The sequence below is a fragment of the Haliaeetus albicilla genome, chromosome 8, assembly GCF_947461875.1.
Source record: "Haliaeetus albicilla chromosome 8, bHalAlb1.1, whole genome shotgun sequence".
NCBI classification, from domain to species: Eukaryota; Metazoa; Chordata; class Aves; order Accipitriformes; family Accipitridae; genus Haliaeetus; species Haliaeetus albicilla.
The window spans coordinates 16,792,694-16,811,539 of record NC_091490.1 but is presented as its reverse complement, the minus strand read 5'-3'; the positions used below and the strand labels follow the sequence as shown (position 1 = coordinate 16,811,539).

At 40.6% G+C, this 18,846-nt stretch overlaps 2 protein-coding genes across 6 annotated transcripts in view; one reads left to right on the top strand and one right to left on the bottom strand.

Annotated features, from left to right (window-relative positions):
- Nucleotides 1-7,860, top strand: part of SYDE2 (synapse defective Rho GTPase homolog 2) — a 31,122-nt gene extending 23,262 nt beyond the window's left edge. The window contains exon 7 of the mRNA XM_069789122.1: nucleotides 4,434-7,860. Within this exon, the coding sequence (XP_069645223.1) occupies nucleotides 4,434-4,936 (503 nt within the window). The 3' untranslated portion in view covers nucleotides 4,937-7,860. The remainder of the gene's footprint in view (nucleotides 1-4,433) is intronic.
- Nucleotides 7,861-11,741: 3,881 nt separating this feature from the next.
- DNAI3 (dynein axonemal intermediate chain 3) overlaps nucleotides 11,742-18,846 on the bottom strand; it is a 31,996-nt gene continuing 24,891 nt past the window's right edge. For 3 of the 5 annotated variants that reach the window (XM_069789125.1, XM_069789124.1, XM_069789123.1), the window contains 8 exons: nucleotides 18,673-18,760; nucleotides 17,543-17,673; nucleotides 16,644-16,707; nucleotides 16,092-16,222; nucleotides 15,203-15,407; nucleotides 14,701-14,792; nucleotides 13,126-13,259; nucleotides 11,742-11,994 (listed from right to left, as the gene is read on the bottom strand). In XM_069789125.1, the coding sequence (XP_069645226.1) occupies nucleotides 11,988-11,994; nucleotides 13,126-13,259; nucleotides 14,701-14,792; nucleotides 15,203-15,407; nucleotides 16,092-16,222; nucleotides 16,644-16,707; nucleotides 17,543-17,673; nucleotides 18,673-18,760 (852 nt within the window). In that variant the 3' untranslated portion in view covers nucleotides 11,742-11,987. Of the gene's footprint in view, nucleotides 11,995-13,125; nucleotides 13,260-14,700; nucleotides 14,793-15,202; nucleotides 15,408-16,091; nucleotides 16,223-16,643; nucleotides 16,708-17,542; nucleotides 17,674-18,672; nucleotides 18,761-18,846 lie in introns of those variants that run through there. The other 2 variants (XR_011325741.1, XM_069789127.1) reach the window with 2 other exon arrangements.

Genomic DNA, 18,846 nt, shown 5'->3' with positions numbered 1-18,846 from the left:
AGTAAAGACACTAGAAAAAACAAACCCAGTGACAATAAGGTTTCCACATCTGAATTAGGGGGTTTTGGGATGTGTTGGGTTCTTTGTTTGGTTGGTTTTTGTTGTTGTTGTTGTTTGGTTTTTTTTTTCTTTCTGCTCCCCTTCTTTGACCATTCAGGATTATCTGTGTATTGAATTCATTAGTTGTTTGGTTTCTGAGGTAGCCGAAAGGTTACTTTATTTCTGCCCTTGTAATTTGGCCAAGTTGGGAACATCCTTACAATAAGAGCTGTGCAACTTCTAGTCGTTTTTGCAGAGCTTTGCGTAAGGAAAAATATTTTAAAACCAAAACACAACAAAAAACCCAAACCAAAACACCCTAGGTACCTTTTAGCTCGCACTTCCAAACTTAAGAGGTCATATGCTTTTGCACAGTTCTCAATAAGAAGGGAGGTAAAATTTTGATCTTCCTAATAAACTACCAAAAGGTAGCGAAGGTAACTATTTCTGCTAAGATCTGCCTTTCAAGTGGGGAATGATTGCACGCTGTTCACATTTCCCCTGGTATTCAGAGAGGCATAAGCCAGTGGAAATAGTCAGGATGACATCTGGAGCCCTGGGTTTCAGTCCGCAGTGAATTCCTGTGCCTTGCTACTGCTGCTGAACCACAGCCTTCTCTTGTGCAAGCACTGCCCGAAGTCAGGAGCAGACGAAGGTATTGTAGCTTTTCAGTTAAACAGGGAGAGTTTGAGGATAATACTGTGAAACAACTTAACATTGGATCTGATGGGTTTAGTTTTGTTTTCAGATAGTCTTTGGCCAAGCAATTGTTGAAAGCTACCTAACCATGCAGAAGGTGGGTCTGTTATGTGGTGCTGTTGTATATTCCTTTTTCACAGTGGTCTGGCTAATGGTGTGGAGAACTGCTCTGTTTGGTAACCTGAATAATTTAATGTCCACTTCTTGAATTCAAGCAGTGCAAACCCTTTAATTCTAGAGGCTAAGAGAAGATTCAGCTTATCTAAACAGTTTCTTAATTGTTCCCTTTTAGAACACAGTAATTGCTCTTGGGGAACTGCTGAATTTTTGCACCAATTGAAACGTGCAATGGAATTAGTTAACCTAAATGAATAATATATCTGATTGCGTTTGTTTTTAAAATGTGGAGGGTCACGAAGGGCCTGACGTGGCAATACTGAATTACAGATGCTGTGGCTGCATTTGAGCCACCCAGGTGGACTCTGCTTCTCTGTGTTCAGAACACAAAATATTCCCTGACTCATTTAAAGAGTATTTGGGAAAAGACTTGGTTGGGGTTTTTTGTTTTTTTTTTGTCACCTGCCCCCCATTGCAAACATTTTTATAAAGAGAAATTGGCATTCCCAGCTAGGTGGTTCTTGAAGCATTTTATTCTGGAGGGCTCAGGAAGGGCTCCTGACATGTAAGCATGAGTTGGCAAAGACCTGTATCTGGCAGATTCTATACAATAATTTTAAAAAAAAAAAAAAGTGTCTAGATTTGTCATCTATTCCTAGACATGAGGTATAAATGAATGTGTGCTAGCAGACAAAATGCAGGATAGGCACATGAATGTGTAGTCTTTGTCTTAGTAGTTCATAATCAAACTGTGTAAGATGTATGATCTTGCTGTTAATTAAAGGGGGTTTTATGATTACAAAAAAATATAGGAATCTACACTGTATTGTTGTTATGCAGGTCATCTTAAACAGTCTTAGCCAGTAATACTTGTTAGGTTCTTACCTAGAGATTTATTTTAAATTTTAAGGTGGTTCTGGGGGGGCTCTTTTTTGTTTTGTTTTGTTATTTATTTTAATTATGAGAGAGAGAATTTTTGGGGAAGGCTTAATAATTTCTTGGATAAAACTATGACAGATCAGGGCAAGTGAAGCAAATGTAAAAGAAGAGAGTTCACTGTAATCTCACTTGATGAGCACAGTGTAATTGCCAGGTTTGTGAATAGCCCGCTGAGGTCTTTCAAGTCCTCAAATGTTTCTTATGGTATATCAGATACTGATTAGTATAAAGAATATTCTGGGTAAGACAGTGATTTCAGCCACCGTGGGCTACTTCTTCATTGCTCTTACAACAGTTTCCGCCCCGAGGAGTATCGCTAGGCTCCTTCCTACTGCTGCAGACCTTGTTGGCGAGAGCCACTGCGGATCAGGGTGGGTTGCTGCTGCGTGGGCTGTGGCAGCGATAGCAGCTGGCGAGCCCCTGCGCCTGCCTTTATCTCTTAACAATGGGAAAGATGAGTTTGGGGAAAAAAGTTGATGTAGACAACTAACGTACTGGAGAGAAAAAAAACCCTAACAAATATAGTCTCAGTTGTGTTGTCAAATTTTTTCCCCCCACTTAAGTCTGATTTAGAATAGTTTGCTTGCATTAGATGTTGCTAGCCCCTCTGCCCTGACTTTCAGCTGAGCGGGTGAGTTGCTTTCCAGCAGCTCAGGCACAGGTGCTGAAAGGATGTCACTGGCTGGGCAGCTTGAAGAGTTGCTTGTGGACGATGCAAATGGCAGTTCTTTGTACATTTTTCCCATGTTCTGCTGACCTGATGGTGGCCGTGGCCTGGGGTCACCTCCTGTGACAGCTGACCCTGTGGCTACAACAAGTACATGCTGACCACGTGCTGGGTCAACACTGCTGCAAAGCTGCTGGCTGTTGGCTTTGCTTGCTGCAGCCTCACAGAAACCTTCTCTGCCAGAAAATAAGAGCAAGAGGAGAGTTAGTTTGACAAATGGTACAGCTTGATGATGGGCTTGAGGCGATTGAGGACGCTTCTGCTCCTCTGTCAGCTGCTGCTGGGCAGCCCCAAAGCTGCTGACCACCAAAAATGAAAAGAAGCTTTCAGTCAGGTCAGTGAGCCTGCACAGGAGAGGTGGGGAAATGTGGGTGGAGGAAGAGGGAGACCAAGAGCTGTTTGGGCAGCAAACACTGTGCAGGAGCTAATCACGAAGCCCTGGGGATGGCTTATGGCATGGCTGCTGCGGGAAACAAAAGCAGGTGGATGCAGCTCTGCCCGCAGGAGTGTGCATTGCTGTAAAGGGGGCAGGAGTAGGGTAAGTAGAGTTTTCCTTCACCTTGAAGAGAAGGCTGAATGCTGTCCCTTGGCTTGCCAGAACCGTGCGGGACATTGCGCTAAAAGGGAGGTAAAACACGAACGCAGAGATGTGAGCAGGCAAACACCATACAGTGGAAACAGAACAGTTGGACCTGACGGAAGGATTGCAATCTGGTCCCTTACACTTAATCTTCTGTAGATTGGGACAGCTTGATAATCAGCATCTTGTGCAATACTTCAATTTCCGTATTTTTCGAACCGAAAACAAATAGTCCTTGTTCGGTTAGACCATGTAATACCGGCAAGTTATTGTTAACCCATGGCCCTTCGTCTTAATGGAGCATAGTCTAAACAGAAGGGCTTTTGTTATAGTAAGGGCAGCGAGGGGAAAAGCAGTGATAGTTATTGCATGTTACTGTGCAAGATGTAAAGTAAGACTAAAATCCCCTGGAGAGACCTGTAATGCGGACCCACAAAGAGAAGCACTGGGCACATCTCGGGTCTGAGCCTTTGTGCTTGTGTGTGAGGAGCCTGACGAGGAGTGGGCGAGAGTGTGAACTGCATGGGTTTGTGTGCGCCGTGTTTTCAATGGTGAATGGGAATAGAAGGTCTCCGCTGCTGATTACAAGAGGTAATGGTCTGTATAAAACCAAAAGAAGCTTTGCAGCTCAGGTGCTTAATAGGCACAGGTCAGTAAAAATATTTGTGCTGTTTACTGTAGGAAGCCGGTAACAGTGGAGGAGACTGTTAGTAACTTATGCCGTATAATCGTGAGCTCAGGTAACACTGCCATCAAACCTGTTTGAGTGTACGTCTGACATGGGGTTGTGGCTGCTTAGAAAAATTAATGCAAATGAGCTTCTTTAATAGCGCAGAACATCAGGGTAAAAGAGAAGTGCAAGAGTTCAACTCTTGGTGTGTCTTGAGCTTCTCTAGGTGTTTCTCAGCGGTGGTATTTTTGTTGTGTTTTAACCTCTTTTGCTGTGCCTGCTTTCTGTTACTCCTTTAGCCTGGACAAAGCGTGTGAGCTGAGCTTTTTGCTTTTCTTTGACCCAGAGTCGGGTGGTGATTTAACTCATGCAGTGAATCTAATTGGTGCTCTGGGAGTTTCTATTTTTAGATAGGCTTCTCCGTTGCAATTTGAATCTGGCATGAATCTTCAAAACTGAGCTTTTACAGTAGTTTTTCTAATTATTTTACATCAAACAGTGGCAGAAAATGTAATAGTGGAATGTGCTGGCTGTAAGCTTGCATGTATTCATGCATGCTGTTAGCGTGTGACATCGAGGGAGGACAGTGGGCATCTGTCACAGACTTCTCTTGTTGCAGCATGGATTCAGTCCTGACTGGTTTAACTTCTCCTCTCTTCTAGTACATCACTCGCCTGCCAAAGAGCCAGCACACCTGAATGCATTTCCCGAGCACCCATCCTCCCTGAATTACCTGAGACCCAAGAGGCAGAGACCTCAGATGCTGAATCTGAGTGGTACTGAGATGTCTGGGGTACTCAGACCAAGGCCAGCAGGTCTAGACAGCCCGTCGAGCAACCGCTACGCTGGAGACTGGAGTAGTTGTGGGGAGAACTACTTCTTAAACCCAAAAGACTGCCTGAGTGAAGCAGACTACGATGATGTCCCTTCAGAAGATACGGAGAGTGGGGATGACAGCAGCAAAGCTGAGGAGTTGGATGCCCCGGTAAGATACCCGCAGCCCATCCCCAGAGAGCACACGTTTCAGAGCTATTTGACAATGCAAGCAATAGACTCCGCGGTGGATCACAGAGCAAACCTCAAAGACCTGCAGGAAAGTATTGATACTCTGATAGGAAACCTGGAAAGGGAACTCAACAAAAACAAACTAAATATGAGTTATTAAATCCTGTCCCGCACACCGCCGCCTCCTTGTGCCTCCATGCCTCTTGTCGGGCTTCCCACAGCCGTGTGAGGAGTGACGGTGCCCCTGAACGCCTTGGGGTAAGGCCATGGCCCACCTTGTGTTAACAAATTTTAAGCCATTCCGTTATGTTTCTGCCTTTTTGTTAGAAGAAGGTGTTGACCTGATTCGGGTGCTGGAGACAAGCTTAGAGACCATGAGGTGATTCCACGTAGTGGCATTTCTCCCTAAAAAGACTATGCACTTAGGTGGTTTAGGCAGTAGCTGGCAGAAGATAAAGCAACATCTCTGCTGTCAGTGGCAGAACTCCTCGCTCCTGAAATCCTGACTCCGGTACAGATGTTCCTCTTGGAAGAGGATGAAAGCTGCTTGGCCTGAGTTTTGCAGCATGGACTTCAGATAGACTTGTTTTACTATATATGCAATGGCTGCTATGAAAAATGCTTTATATATATATATATATAAAAAATATTTATATATAAAGTTTTAATTGTACAAATATTAACGTATTCCTGTATTAACCCTTTTCAGTAATTATTTAAACGAGCAAAAATTAAATATTTTTCTAACCTTGTTTGTATATATCTATGTATAAATGTGCATGTGTCTGTAGCCACCTTTGGAAAAGAGAGGTCTCTCAGAATTATGAAACGGACCCATTTCTAGGAAGATGTGTTCAGTGATGCCAGGATGACATTACCCCTTGGGTAACACTGCATTTGATTTATGCGCAGAAACATGGCCAGAGAGAAGGCCGGGTGAATGATTAATATAAATGACCTTGTGTGTTGCAGGGACATCAGTTCGCAGGTGTTGACTATTAACTCACTCTCACATGCCACCCACCCCCATCTTTTTTTCTTTTTTTTTTTCTCCCCTCCCTCCTCTCCATGTTTTTTCATCTGTAAAGAAGGTCTGGATGGTACTTACTTTTAAAAAAATACTTCTGGTTTGTCCTTGTAACTTATTACTTTATTCTTGGCATTTCAATACTTCTTTATTCTCTGGTTTCATGTATTTTTCATTAAGGTACCTTTAAGGCCTTAAGACCGTTAAGGTCTGGCTGCTGGTAGTTAGACGTGTTTGAGCCCTCTCTGAAGGTCTGTGGCTCTGGCAATGCAAGACTCAAATTCTGCAGAAAGGCAGTTACTTTTTTCTCTGAGTCTTTTAGTTAAATTAATCTCCCAAAAATGGAAACCTAAGTTGTTACCTGGGGTTGAATGGGTTGAGTGATGTTACTCCTGGGGAGTTTGGGTGGGATTGCAGTTCACTGTGACTCTATTAGATTCAGCTATCCTCCATCCATTTGGGTCATCTTTTATCATTAGTAATTTATGGCAAGTAATAGAAACACATTCTTGGTTTAAAAACCATTACCAAAGTGCATACAGATGTTTTGATAGTCCCTCTAACCAAAAGGAGATATGGTGTCATTCCTTGTCCTTCACAGGTCACCCCCAATGAGGAAGGGGAGGTCGGGGCAGGTGGGGGCTAGAGGGTTATGTGTTTTGAGAGGTCAAACACTGAATTGCTGTCAGCTGGCAGGGTAGAACTTAATTCTTTTCATCTTTTTGGTACAATGTTGGCATCCTGCCATGGCTTTCCCTTCACCCTGTGGGTAAGTGCTTTTCTGCTAACCCATACTTCCTTATATTGCTTAATTGAAGAGTTATTTATTTACAGTAGCAAGGAATTAAGAATTGCTATGGCAAACTTCAGCCCTCTGTTCTAAGGAATTATTTTAGCATGGTTTCAGATGGTTTATCCAATCTCATTAATTTATTTTTTATAAGTGTTAAAAGATGCAAAACAATTATTGCAATATAATGATAATGTATGAAAATGTAAATTTAACCTGAAGCATTTATCAATAAATTGATGTATTTTTTTAAACTTTTATACCTACAGAATGTGCATACTTTTTAAACTATAAATTTAAATTCTAAATAAAATTTGAATTAAGAACAAAATTTGACTAAGCCTAGTTAGTGATTATTTAAATCTGTCTAAGCTGATGCCATCCATTTGCACTGGCTGCACATGTGAATTAATTCCATAAAGACATTTAGCTTTTCAGAAGATGTTTTGTTCTGTTGTCATTTTTAGATTGACCCAACATTTCGGCTATATAGTTAAAAAAAAACAAAACAAAAAACCACCAAACCACTACTCAATTTAAATCCAAAAGGGATAATATTCTAGGAAGCTGTCAAACCAGTGTTGTGGCAGCATTTCTTCTAATGCAGGATGCTGATGCTTTTGAACATAACCTGGCTTCTGCACTGGGTGTGTAGATGTATTGGCACTAGTTCAAAGATGTTCGCATTTAAAGTTATTTGATAAATGATATATTAAGTTTGCATTTTTTATAATAATCTAGATGTTGTAAGTGAGCACCTTTTGAGTAAGCGTAAGCTTTTTCTACAGGAGGGTTCTGTAACTCAGTGCAGCGGTGCGCTGCACTTTAATATTTTAACCTTACAACAGGGGAAATTAATGACTTGATAAACTGTATTAATGTTACTCTAATAAGCTAATTAAAATATAGTAAAGTATTGGTATTTTTCAAATGAAACATTTGCTGTTAATCTAGTTATAACAATGAGAAATCCTCTTTTAATGAGACATTTCCCAAGTGGTATTTTTGTTATATGTTGTCCCTTATATGTACTTACAGATTATTATATTTCATATAATCATTTATATAATCTGGTCAAGTGTATCCTTCTTATGATTGTTACAGATTCTTAAGAGACAGCATTAGCATGGGAATTACCCTAATCTAGAAACACTAAATTGGGAGGTTAAAGCAATGTGCTTCTACCAAAGTAGTATTGCATGTTTTTTATACAAAAGAGCAGCCTCGGGCTGTGTGTGGTTTGCAGGGTAGAGCTCCTGTCAAACCCCATGGGCACAGCCAGGAGCTTCTCCTACTGTACTAACCTTTGTTGTTGTCTGCTTGGTGTAACTCAGTGTGCCATCAGGAGCAGTTCCTATTCTGCAGGGGCTCTTACTGCTCCTAGCAGAGGTTAAAAGCAGAGGGCAGAGCCTGCAGTTGAGTTCAGAAATCAGGTGTCCTTGGAGTGTATGGACTTCCTTCAGGGGTGACCTCTGCTTCCCAGGTAAAGAAAATGGATGCAGATGCTCTTACAGAAACAGTTCCAAGACTTGCACCAAAATCGCATACAGGTTGTTACACCCAAGTATGGGGCAGTGCTGGCCGCGTGCTGGGCTGGGTAGCAACCAAGAATTGTAGTTTGTAGTCCTCGGGGAAAAGCAGAAATGCATCGGTAGGTCTGTGCAGCTCTTTGCTGCCTAGTGTTAAGGCCATGATACACTTAGGTGGGTTCAGGAGTGGACTAGTCTCATTTGTAGAGTTCTAATCCATTGCTGTTTGTTTAAACAGGATTGTCCAGATGCTGCCTGGGCTGTGTGGAGTAGAGGGATTTGCAGCATGGCCTTGGGCTGGCTTAAGCTGCCGGGGACCTACATCCCCAGAAACTTCAGATCGTTAGATCTGTCTTTTCCAAATGCATAACGTCTGTGTATGTTCATTAACGCACCAGGCAAGAAATGTAGCTGCAGCTATTCAGACATGCTCTAAAAATAGAGGGAAACGTCTCCAACAGAAGTAGATATTCAGGGTTTTTGCAGAATAAATCTATAAATCTGATAAGCCAGAGACACATTTGGTATTTCAGCTGCCAGATCTTAACCCCTTCACCTTCCTTCCCATCCCAAGGTATAGGGTTTTCTTAACAGTAAAAATGTATTTTGATGTAAGAATTCTTTATCTCAAATTCTGGAGCTAGCAACAGTTCAAAGATGGTTATTTGGGGTGTGGGAGGACTGGTGTTACAGTTTAGTGTAACTATGATGCATTTGTTTTAAAATGTTATCCTACACAATGAATTAACTGTTCTCATTCTGTTTGACTTTTTGAGAGCCAGGCAGGAAACGCTATAATTTGTCTTAACAACAAAATTTCCTAGGCAAAATTAACCTGTGGAACAGTCTGCCATGAGGTAATGCAAAGCCGACCCTACAGGTATTTGAATGTCTAGGCCTGCATTAGAGAGGATAAAAGATTGTGATGGGATGTATCATCTCATGCCTCTGGTGTTATTTGGGAACAGAGTTGAGGAGAAAAATGGCTCTCAGGAAGGCTCTTCCCCTTCCATTGGGGGATTCCTGCAGCTCCCCAGACTACTTTGCTCTGGGGATGTAGGGGGGCTGATCAGCAGAGCCCTGATCTGCTGCCTCCTTGTCCTGTTAGGAAAACCCAGCTGAAATCTGACTGTCTTCTGGAATACTTTCTTAATCAAAACTCTCAAGAGTGCCTCTGTGGTGGGGAACAAGGCTCACGTTGAGGCTCCTGCCTCTTCTGGGCTGTAGTGACAGAACTACAGTGGAGGGGAGATGGTTGGGCTTTCCAGGTAAGCCATGATCATATGGTTGACTTCAATGTGTACGTAGTTTGCAGCCCTGTTAATCAAAAATCTGTGGAAGGTGATCTGAGGTGGTGTTCCAACAAAGTCCAGGCCTGATAACAGAGAGCTGAGCTTTTTAATTAGTCAGTTGTGGGATAACTACATTCTGTGTGGAGCAGGCTGTTAGTTAAATATTGATTTAGCAGAGGAGCTGTGTTCTCCTCCTGTTTGACCTCTGACTGCAAACACTGTGCTGCAGGTGGTAGGGACATGCTTGTTGAGTTTTCCTTGGTTTTAATTTAGAGGTAGTTTAATATGAGGGGCAAGGAATATTAATATATTTAAACTTCAAACTAACAAACAAAAGACTATTTTTCAAACCAAGTTCTATCTAGTGGTGCCAGACCTCTCTCAAGTCTGACCAAAGTCCAGTCAACATGGTAAAAGTACGTGATGGGGAGATCCTGGCTGTAGAAAATTGAAGGGGCATCTTTTTAACACTGCCTAAAACCAATTTGCAATGTTTATTTCAGGACACAGGAGGCTCACAGTGCTCCTGTTTTGTATTTGGCTACACTTTACTCTGATGAAGCAGAGCACCGGGGCTGGCTATCACTTGTCAGCCGAAGATCCTCTCTGCAAATCCCCCGTGTGTCAGTCGTCTTTTGTGCTTTATTGTCTACTGTGACCGTATGGACATTTGTTTGACAGGAGTCTGTGACCCTCAAACAGTTGGTGAGTCATGGAAAGAGTGAACTCACCCGTATAGAGTTTAATCTGTCCTCCTCTAATAGATTTAATTTCTGCTTGACAGGCTCTGCTCAGTTACGTGGTGTCTGACCAGGCTATTGAAACTGAGCAACCAGCAGAACACTGCTTAAAGAGTCATCTCTGTGGATGGAGGATGAACATTAATATTCATGAGCTGTTACTCATTTACGCTGGTAAATATTAAAACTTCTGTGTAACACTGTTCAATCTCTCTCAAGAATAGTTGTCTTTTGACAGAAATACACCCACTCAACAGCCACAGTGTGCTTGGTAAAAGCTGTTCTAAATAATACTGATTTCTTCAAGGGAACAATGTATTTTAATGGCTTTAGTTTTCTGTTTGTAAGCATTTGCCAGGCTTAAGTAACAATCATTTTCTAATCTGATGATGGCAAGTAAAAGTGGTTCAGCCTGCAAAGTTTGAAGGGCTTGTGAATAGTGTGGTCAGATCTATGCTTTCGGTTCAGCAGCCCCTGAAATTTGTTTAGTAATTTATATCGTCCTCCCTTAGTGTATCAACATATGGATTCAGCAGAGGTGCAAGGGGCTCCCCTATCATTTAAGTGTAGTAAGTAATAGATAGAAGACTTTATAGCATGGTGAATATTTGTTGTGGCTACATTTAAGAGAACAGAACCAGGCTGCTATTGTTGAGGGAGCATTGATGTTGACTGCATAAGCAGTAACATTATATGATGCCTTTTGAGCATTGCAGCAATCTTCTTGGGATAGATCCTCTTGTAGCAGTGATGGCCTCCTGTCTTGCCTGCTGTAATCTAGGTGACTGCACATGCTATTTTGGAAGACAGTTGGTTGTAGAAGTTGTAGTGGGTAGAGTAAAGCTAGCTAATGAAGAAATCATCTTTACTGTAAAAAATACCTTTGTTCCTATACTTTATGAGCTGCGGTGGCTCACTGATTTGTAAGAGCAATTCAGGGTCTGGTTTTGATCTTTAAATCCCTTAGGTGAGAGTAGAGCTTTTGCATGAGGAATTGTTCCTTCCATCTCCTGTGTTACTGTGATTGTTGTGGTCATCTGAGGTACCCGTGTACCTGCATGCCTCCCCTTCTGCCTTCAACGGCAGCTTGGGGACGTGGGGCTGCACAAGTCTTGGGTGAGCGTTCTCTGCTCTGCAGTGTTTTCTGTCACCATACCTCCAGAACAGGAAATGTTCTGCACATCTCAAAAAAACCAAAACGAAAAACCCCAAACCTACTGTTTTCAGGAGGGGTGAATACTTTGGGGATGAGGGAGGAGATGCTTGCTGGAGCTGAGTAGCAGAATTTGGATGGCCTATGTGAATCTAACCACTGGAGTAGAATGGCTTCCCCTCTGCTGGGAGCAGGCGGATGTAGATTGGAAGGGTGAATACTGGAACATTGGTTTGACCGGCTGAGTGGCGTTTAAGATTTTTACAGCTTATAGAGTCCTGACAGACACAGAACTTTGAAAACTATTATTTAAACAGATAGAATATTCATTATAACTGTATTAATGAAAGATAGTGGGGGAAGTGTGCCCAAAATAGTTGTTCTCTAACCACATTGTGAGTAAATAAATGTATAAAGTTCATGAAACAATAATCTCTAACTACAAGATGCTTTATTTCTGAAGCTAAACATGTTCTGCTGAAATAGAGATCCTGAAATAAAAACCTCGCTGGTTTTAAAGGTGATAATGGGCTCTAAGCATCTGATAAGGAAAGTATTTCTTGTCCTTTACTAGTCCTAAATCCATTAGCATCTGCTTCTCCACGTTCAGAAACACAGTATAGTCTGTATTTTCTTGCTCTTCCATCTCTTCATGCTCCTCTGTCTCTTGTTTTCTGTAGTCATACTCTGAAGGAAAAACACATACCAGGCAATAATGCACTGTTAAGCTTTGAAACCTGTATGCGACCCCATTGTTTTCCAGTGGATAGTATCAGTGCTATCACAAATTAATGAAAATAGGCATCACCTAGGCCTACATTAACTGGATTGTCGTTTCCTTGGCTGATTAGCTGGTATTATTAAACCATTTACCAAAGAATGGTGTCCTGGTTTCAGCTGGGATGTAGTTAACTGTCTTCCTAGTAGCTGGTACAGTGCTATGTTTTGAGTTCAGTATGTGAAGAATGTTGATAACACTGATGTTTTCAGTTGTTGCTCAGTAGTGTTTAGACTACAGTCAAGGATTTTTCAGCTTCTCATGCCCAGCCAGGGCACCTGACCCAAACTGGCCAACAGTGTATTCCATACCATGTGACGTCCCATCTAGTTTAGGAACTGGGAAGTGGGGGGGGGCAGGGTTTTTTCGCCGCTTGGGGACTGGCTGGGTGTCGGTCGGCGGGTGGTGAGCGATTGCCCTGCGCATCATTTGTACATTTCAATCCTTTTATTACTACTGTTGTCATTTTATTAGTGTTATCATTATCATTATTAGTCTCTTCTTTTCTGTTCTATTAAATCGTTCTTATCTCAACCCAGGAGTTTTACTTCTTTTCCTGATTTTCTCCCCCATCCCACTGGATGGGGGGGGAGTGAGTGAGCGGCTGCGTGGTGCTTAGTTGCTGGCTGGGGTTAAACCACGACACTGGCCAAATGGGCAAAATCCTTGTGTGAAAGAAGAATGGAAGGCTGGAGTCTCTCCTCGCTTGAAGGAGCAATGTTTATAGGGAAGTTGCCAAAATGTAACTTTGTGAAGGAGCAACTGATGTAGAAGAAAAGCAAATTCATAGTTGTTAAATGTCCATAGGCTCTAATGCTTTTGCAGGAGTTTCACTTGACCAAGAGCTGAACTCACATGAACAAGGACCATCTATTCTACTACTAAGAATTGTAAATATGAAATAAGAATCTGCTAAGATAATCTGATTATGTCCATCCTGATTTTTGAAAATGCTATGGGAAACCCTGCCTAGCAAAACAGGTGCATTTTAAAGATCCAAAGAAACGGAGGAAGTTTTCTTAATTCCAAGTGTAACATACCGTTTTCTCCCTCTGTGCCTCCAGCTCCATTTCGGTTCTGTTTTGGCTTGAAACTCTTGATATTCTTGAAACTCTTGTTCACAATACTTGAGATATTTGACTTCTCTTTCCAAATAATCAAGTACATCAGCATGCTGTTAACACAGTGACAAACAAGGGTCTTTACATGCCCAAAGACACAGAATTATTGCTGATGATCTGAACGGTATTATTAGTTTATCTATATTGGGAATATAGATATCTCTCTTTATCCAAATAATTTTCAGCAAAACAATATACACATGTGGATTGAAACCAGTTGATTTTGGATACAAATACGCATGGGGTTAAATAATTTTTATTACACTGACTCCGAGTAGGTCATCCTTCAGGAACCTGCACTGAAATAACTAAACCAGTTTTAGGTTAGTGATTTCACTAAATCAGTTCAGATCCTCACTGACCCAACTTTAGGAACAAAGAAACCATAAAATACCATACTTCAGTATTACACTATGCATTTATCTGGGATTCTGTGTTTTAGTTTTCATTAGTCTCTTCAGCAACTTAGTATTTTTCAGTGAATACTTGAGTTAGGATGAACGTAATCTAAGTATTAGTGACTGCTCCTGGGTTAATAATTCTGTGCCCTAAATAGTGTAGTCACAAATTACATGTAATTTGGGCAGAAGCAATGTGTTTACTCATGTTATAGCACTTAGCTCCTACCTTGCTTCAGGGAAGTTCCTTTTACTAAAATGAGACTGCTGACCTGGTGTTATATTGCTACATACCGTAGCTCTGTACACAGCAAACCGTTATGGGATGTTTATAAACTATTTAAGTGCACACATAAACTTAACTTAAAACTGGGATAGGATGGGAAGAATATTTTGTAATGTAAAAATAACAGACTAGGCAGCAGGTAAGACTGCCAGACTGGATGAGATGAAAACACTAGCTTGATCTTTGGCTGGGAGGTGGGGGAAAAGAAAACTGAGAATGATGTAGAAATAAAGAGAAATTAAAACTGTTTCCATTGTTCCCATGGCCCTTTGGTACAGATAGTCCTTATTTCAAAAAACAATGAATGAGTGGTAATGTTACTAACAGTTTGCAAAATGTGCTTTAACTAAGCTAGAACCAGCTACTAAGCTAGAACCAGCTACTAAGCTGTGTAAATCAAAGTACCAAATTTACAGGAAAAATATTGATGCAAATGTAGACAAGAAGGTGTAAAGAAAGAAACTCAGTGTATTTACATTACTATGCACTATATAGCATTGCTTTAATGCGTGAAACCAGGTGTCATTTTGTGCATGAGGCAAAAAATGAAGTCTTTACTGTGTTTTCATGTAGCCATGTCGGAGCAGTGGAATTCTGCCAGCTGTCACCCAGGTTTCCTTTAGGTGCCTCCTATCTAAGCTCTGTGCAAAGCCAGCTTTGCACCTCCAAAGTGATCTTTGGAGAATATGGCCATACTGATCTCAAATTAATTGCCATCCATTTGAAGGCAAGTTTTTCCACGCAGGCCTGTTTCTTTGTTGGAATTTTCAGGATAAAGTGTCACAGAGATTAGTAAAAATTCTTACTGACCTCATTCCTCGAAGGGTGACTTAGTGTCTGACAGATTTCCAAAACATGCAGTACTCCAAGATCATCAGAAACAGCTAAAAAATGCTGCTTTGCTGAAAGATATTTGACAAAAAACATATAAGCAATCTAAATTCCAACAGTAACACATACCTCCACCCAAACAGGAGCTACAGAGTATTCATTTTTTGTTGTGGTCTTCTTGGTTTATTGCTCACTGCAGCAAAAAGGCAGCCTTACTGCTCTCTTATTTTTTTAACAAATGAAATTCCCTTTAAAGTTCAAACTCTTTTTTTTTTTCTTTAAATTAAATGTTTTCAGTTGCTTTATGCTGTGATAGTACGCTTAGAACTGATGTATGCATTTGTGTTTATACAGCACAGTGTTAAATCAGTGGAAGTATGTACTTAGAGAAGATCGTCTATAACGAGATTAGTGTGCCTTGGAGTCATGGGGCATTTTGCAAACAGGGTGGCACAGTAAAGTGCAATCACTGTCAACATACATGAGGCAGTCCAGGGGCTGATGAAAGTGATCATTGATTCAGAGATGTTCTGGAAATGAGATGGCTCATGAGTTTTCTTCAGTAAGTCCCAGATATCTATATTTCCGTCGTCTCTGCCAATGAAGAAAACTCCTGGTCTTGTTAAGGACCAGTGTCCCGCAGTGTTTCTTCCTGCAGAGCAGCTTGACTGAAGGATTGGTCCATTCTTAATTTGTTTGAAAACAAATAACAGATAGACCCAATAATCAAACAGTACTATCCATTCACTGCTTCAAATCTCCTATCATTTAAGAACATTGACAATTGAAATGATCCTATTACAAAAATTATATCAATGGCAAAATTAATATCACTTTCTGCAGATAGAGTAGAATTGTGGGGAAGTAAAAAACCTGGTATCTCACTTCCAGTCTATTAAGGTAATCTGTCTATCTGCTGTTAAAACCTGTGGTCTTGAGATTTTGCCAGGGGCAGCTAACCTGGATTCCTACATGAGAGGAACTGTAAAAACCCCCACATTTCTTTGTCTTCAGATGATGAAAAGACTGCATCCTAAATGAGTTCTTCAGACCTGTTTAGCACACATTGCCTTTATTCTCTGGTTTCCCTAGCAGCAGAAATAATAATTTCTTGAGAAGCTACAGTGTTTACAAGGTTGGAATTGAAGAAGGTAACTTTTTTTTTTCTGTAAAAGGCAAGTTTACAAAGCTATTTCTAAAATAGTTTTCTGATGTGAAGACAAAGGAAAAGCTCTTCTTATACCCAATTTATTTCTAAACTATGAAGCTTTGTGACTTACAAACATTTCTGAAAATACAGATTCTGAGACTGTTATAGTTCTGTCTTGGATATCTATCAATTATGTTACAGCTGTGTTAAAGTAACTTACTGTAACGCCTTCTTTCCAAATGGCAAAATTCCGGCCTCCAACACTTAGAATGATGTCTTTAAAAAATGGAGATCTCTGGAGAGTGTTGATAGTTTCTGTGTGGATGGTGTCTTTCTGTGTGTGCTTCTGAACTAATGGAATGAAAAAGGCAGTTACTTGTAACTAGTGCATTAGTGATCATCCTCACAATGGGAGTTATGCAAAGGGAAACAAGAGTGCAGGATCCAGCACAGGCTTCAAAGATATAGGCCTCATTTTTTTGCTCACATGGTATAGGAATCAGAATTGCTGCAAATCTAGTTACTTCCATGATTTGTGCCAATTAGGTACATAGTGATGCACCTGTGATATTGGAGAGGGTTTTTGCTATTCTGTCATGACAGCTAAACTGCTTGCACTTTTGAGGGTGTACTGCTAAATCCTAGTGTCATCAGTGAGATAGACTAATATAGCAGATGAGCAAGAACCTTAAAAAGGCAGAGTATAGGTGCAAATATTTTAAAGTTAGCGATATATTAAGGTTTAAACAGGTATTGAGAAACTTGAACTTACTAACTGGTTTTGCTGAGTCACTCTCAATTTCCATTTTCCAGTCAGAATAAATGATTTCTCCATCCTGCGATGCCAGAAAAATCAAGTAAATGCTAATGTTAGAGCTTGGTGGTTTATATCAAAGTGACTTGTTTTTAAGCTGTGATTGCTTAATTATAACCATCACTAAATATGTTCTGAGTAAATTAAAACCTAAATTTGCAGCCAATGACTGAAAAAAACACTAAAATTTTGGATCATCATTTTTTAGTTAGGTATTGCCAAAACTGCTTTACTTACCATCATGTATGTAGGCAGTCCTTCCTGCAGAATGAGGTGCTTGGTTTTTACAGTTCATGCTTTGCTCCACTATTTGGGGAAAGTGTGACTGGAAGCAAAAAGGTGGCTAGAAGCCAAATTTTCATTTCCATATGAACTCAAAACTGGGAAAGATTTGGGAATTTTAGATACATGGGGTAGGTAGAGGGCTATGAATAGGTGGGAATTCCTAAAGTAGAAATAAGTTGTGGGGGAAACGGTAGTATAAACATTTTCACCTGACATTTGTGACAACTCTAAAAAAATACTACTCATCTTATGGGTTCTGGAATAAGGAAATACTGTTTGGTTCCTGATAGCAGGTAGTTAAGTTCAACATATTTTGGAAATGTCTTCTAATTCTGCCCTTGAAGTCAGGGTTCATAGTCTACCAAATATTGGGGTTTTATTATTATTTTAAGCGTGAAGCTAAATGCATTAAGATGGGAATAAAATGTGGCATGTCCAGAAAAATCCTTTTAGTTAACACCTGAAGAAAACATGCAAGTCCATACATTTGTGAAAACTCTTTCATTTAATTGTTCAGTCTTTTGGATATCTTGGATTAACATTTTCATTAATAATCTATTATTTCCACTTACTTCAGTTCCAACAAAAAAGTCGGTGGAGATACTCTGTAGGACTTTCAGATTTTTGCTTGAAGAATTACTCATCTCTGTATATGGGCTCTCTTTGGTGGGTACTTCTAGTGTGTTCAGAGATTGCACCTTCTCTGGGAAGCAATATGGATACATCTATTCATTATACACTGGAATTTATCAGACCAAGCAAATCCTTTGTCTTATAAATGTAGTTCATGGATAAGGGGAATTTCAAGAGGAGACATGAAGAAAGACTGCCAAGTAAAGCAGCAGTTCTGTAGGTTAACTGTTTCCTGGTGGAATCTCCCTGTTGGCTGCAGCTGCTCTGAAGTCAGTGCTTCCCATACCCGGACAACTACTTAGGATAGCACCATTCTGTTCTTCATCAGTTTTACACAGCACCAGTGTCTCTGTGGGAACTGCCCTTATACATCCCCCCTTAGCTGCTGCAACCAGGAGCTAACGTTTCTGCTCCAGGGAGCGGCACAACCTGTCTCCTGCGGTCTGTGCTGTGACAGTGTGCACCAGAGCAGCTATGCCACAGCGGCTCAATTGCCTGAAAGGCATTTTCTGGCATGGTTTGCAGTCACTCTCTCAGGTAGTCCAACACTTGTGCTACCTGTGTGTCAGCTTGCCAGCTTTTACAGAGGGATTAGTAGTGTGTCCCTACCACAAAGTACCATAATAAGAACTGATCTACTATGGAATGTGAAGTGCTAACTTCACGCTCTGTGGTGAAGAGTGACACCGTTATCCAAAGCACTGCAGAAATACCTACAACATATACTGTTACTCCAGGATTATTTTTCCGGAAATAGTATTCTGCAAGGGCTGAAAAGGACATATTGTTTCAGGGATAAAGAGACTGGGTGGAGGACTTGCATGGGCTATTAAGTGAAACCTGGCAGAGTTACTGTGGATACAGAACTGCTCTTTTTGTATTCAATACATGTACGTATCTTTAGTCAATACATGTATGTCACACTTTGAATACCAGTATATTTAAGAAACCCTTTTCCCCAGATGCATTTAGCTATACAACGTTTTGTTGCTCAGCTTTCATTATGTATATACTGAAATATAAGCTTATTAAAAACATTTTACCCAATAAGGTGTAATAAAAATATTACCTGAGGTTTTGTAATGATAATGCAGTTCCCTTAAACTAATTCTGACGGGTCCATACTCTGTGTTGATATCACTTTCGCACAAGTTTATCTGTTCAGAAAAAATGCATTTGGTAACTCATTTTGTCAGATCTTTAAGGTACAAGACTAAATGACTTTCTGCTGTAATGGAACAGG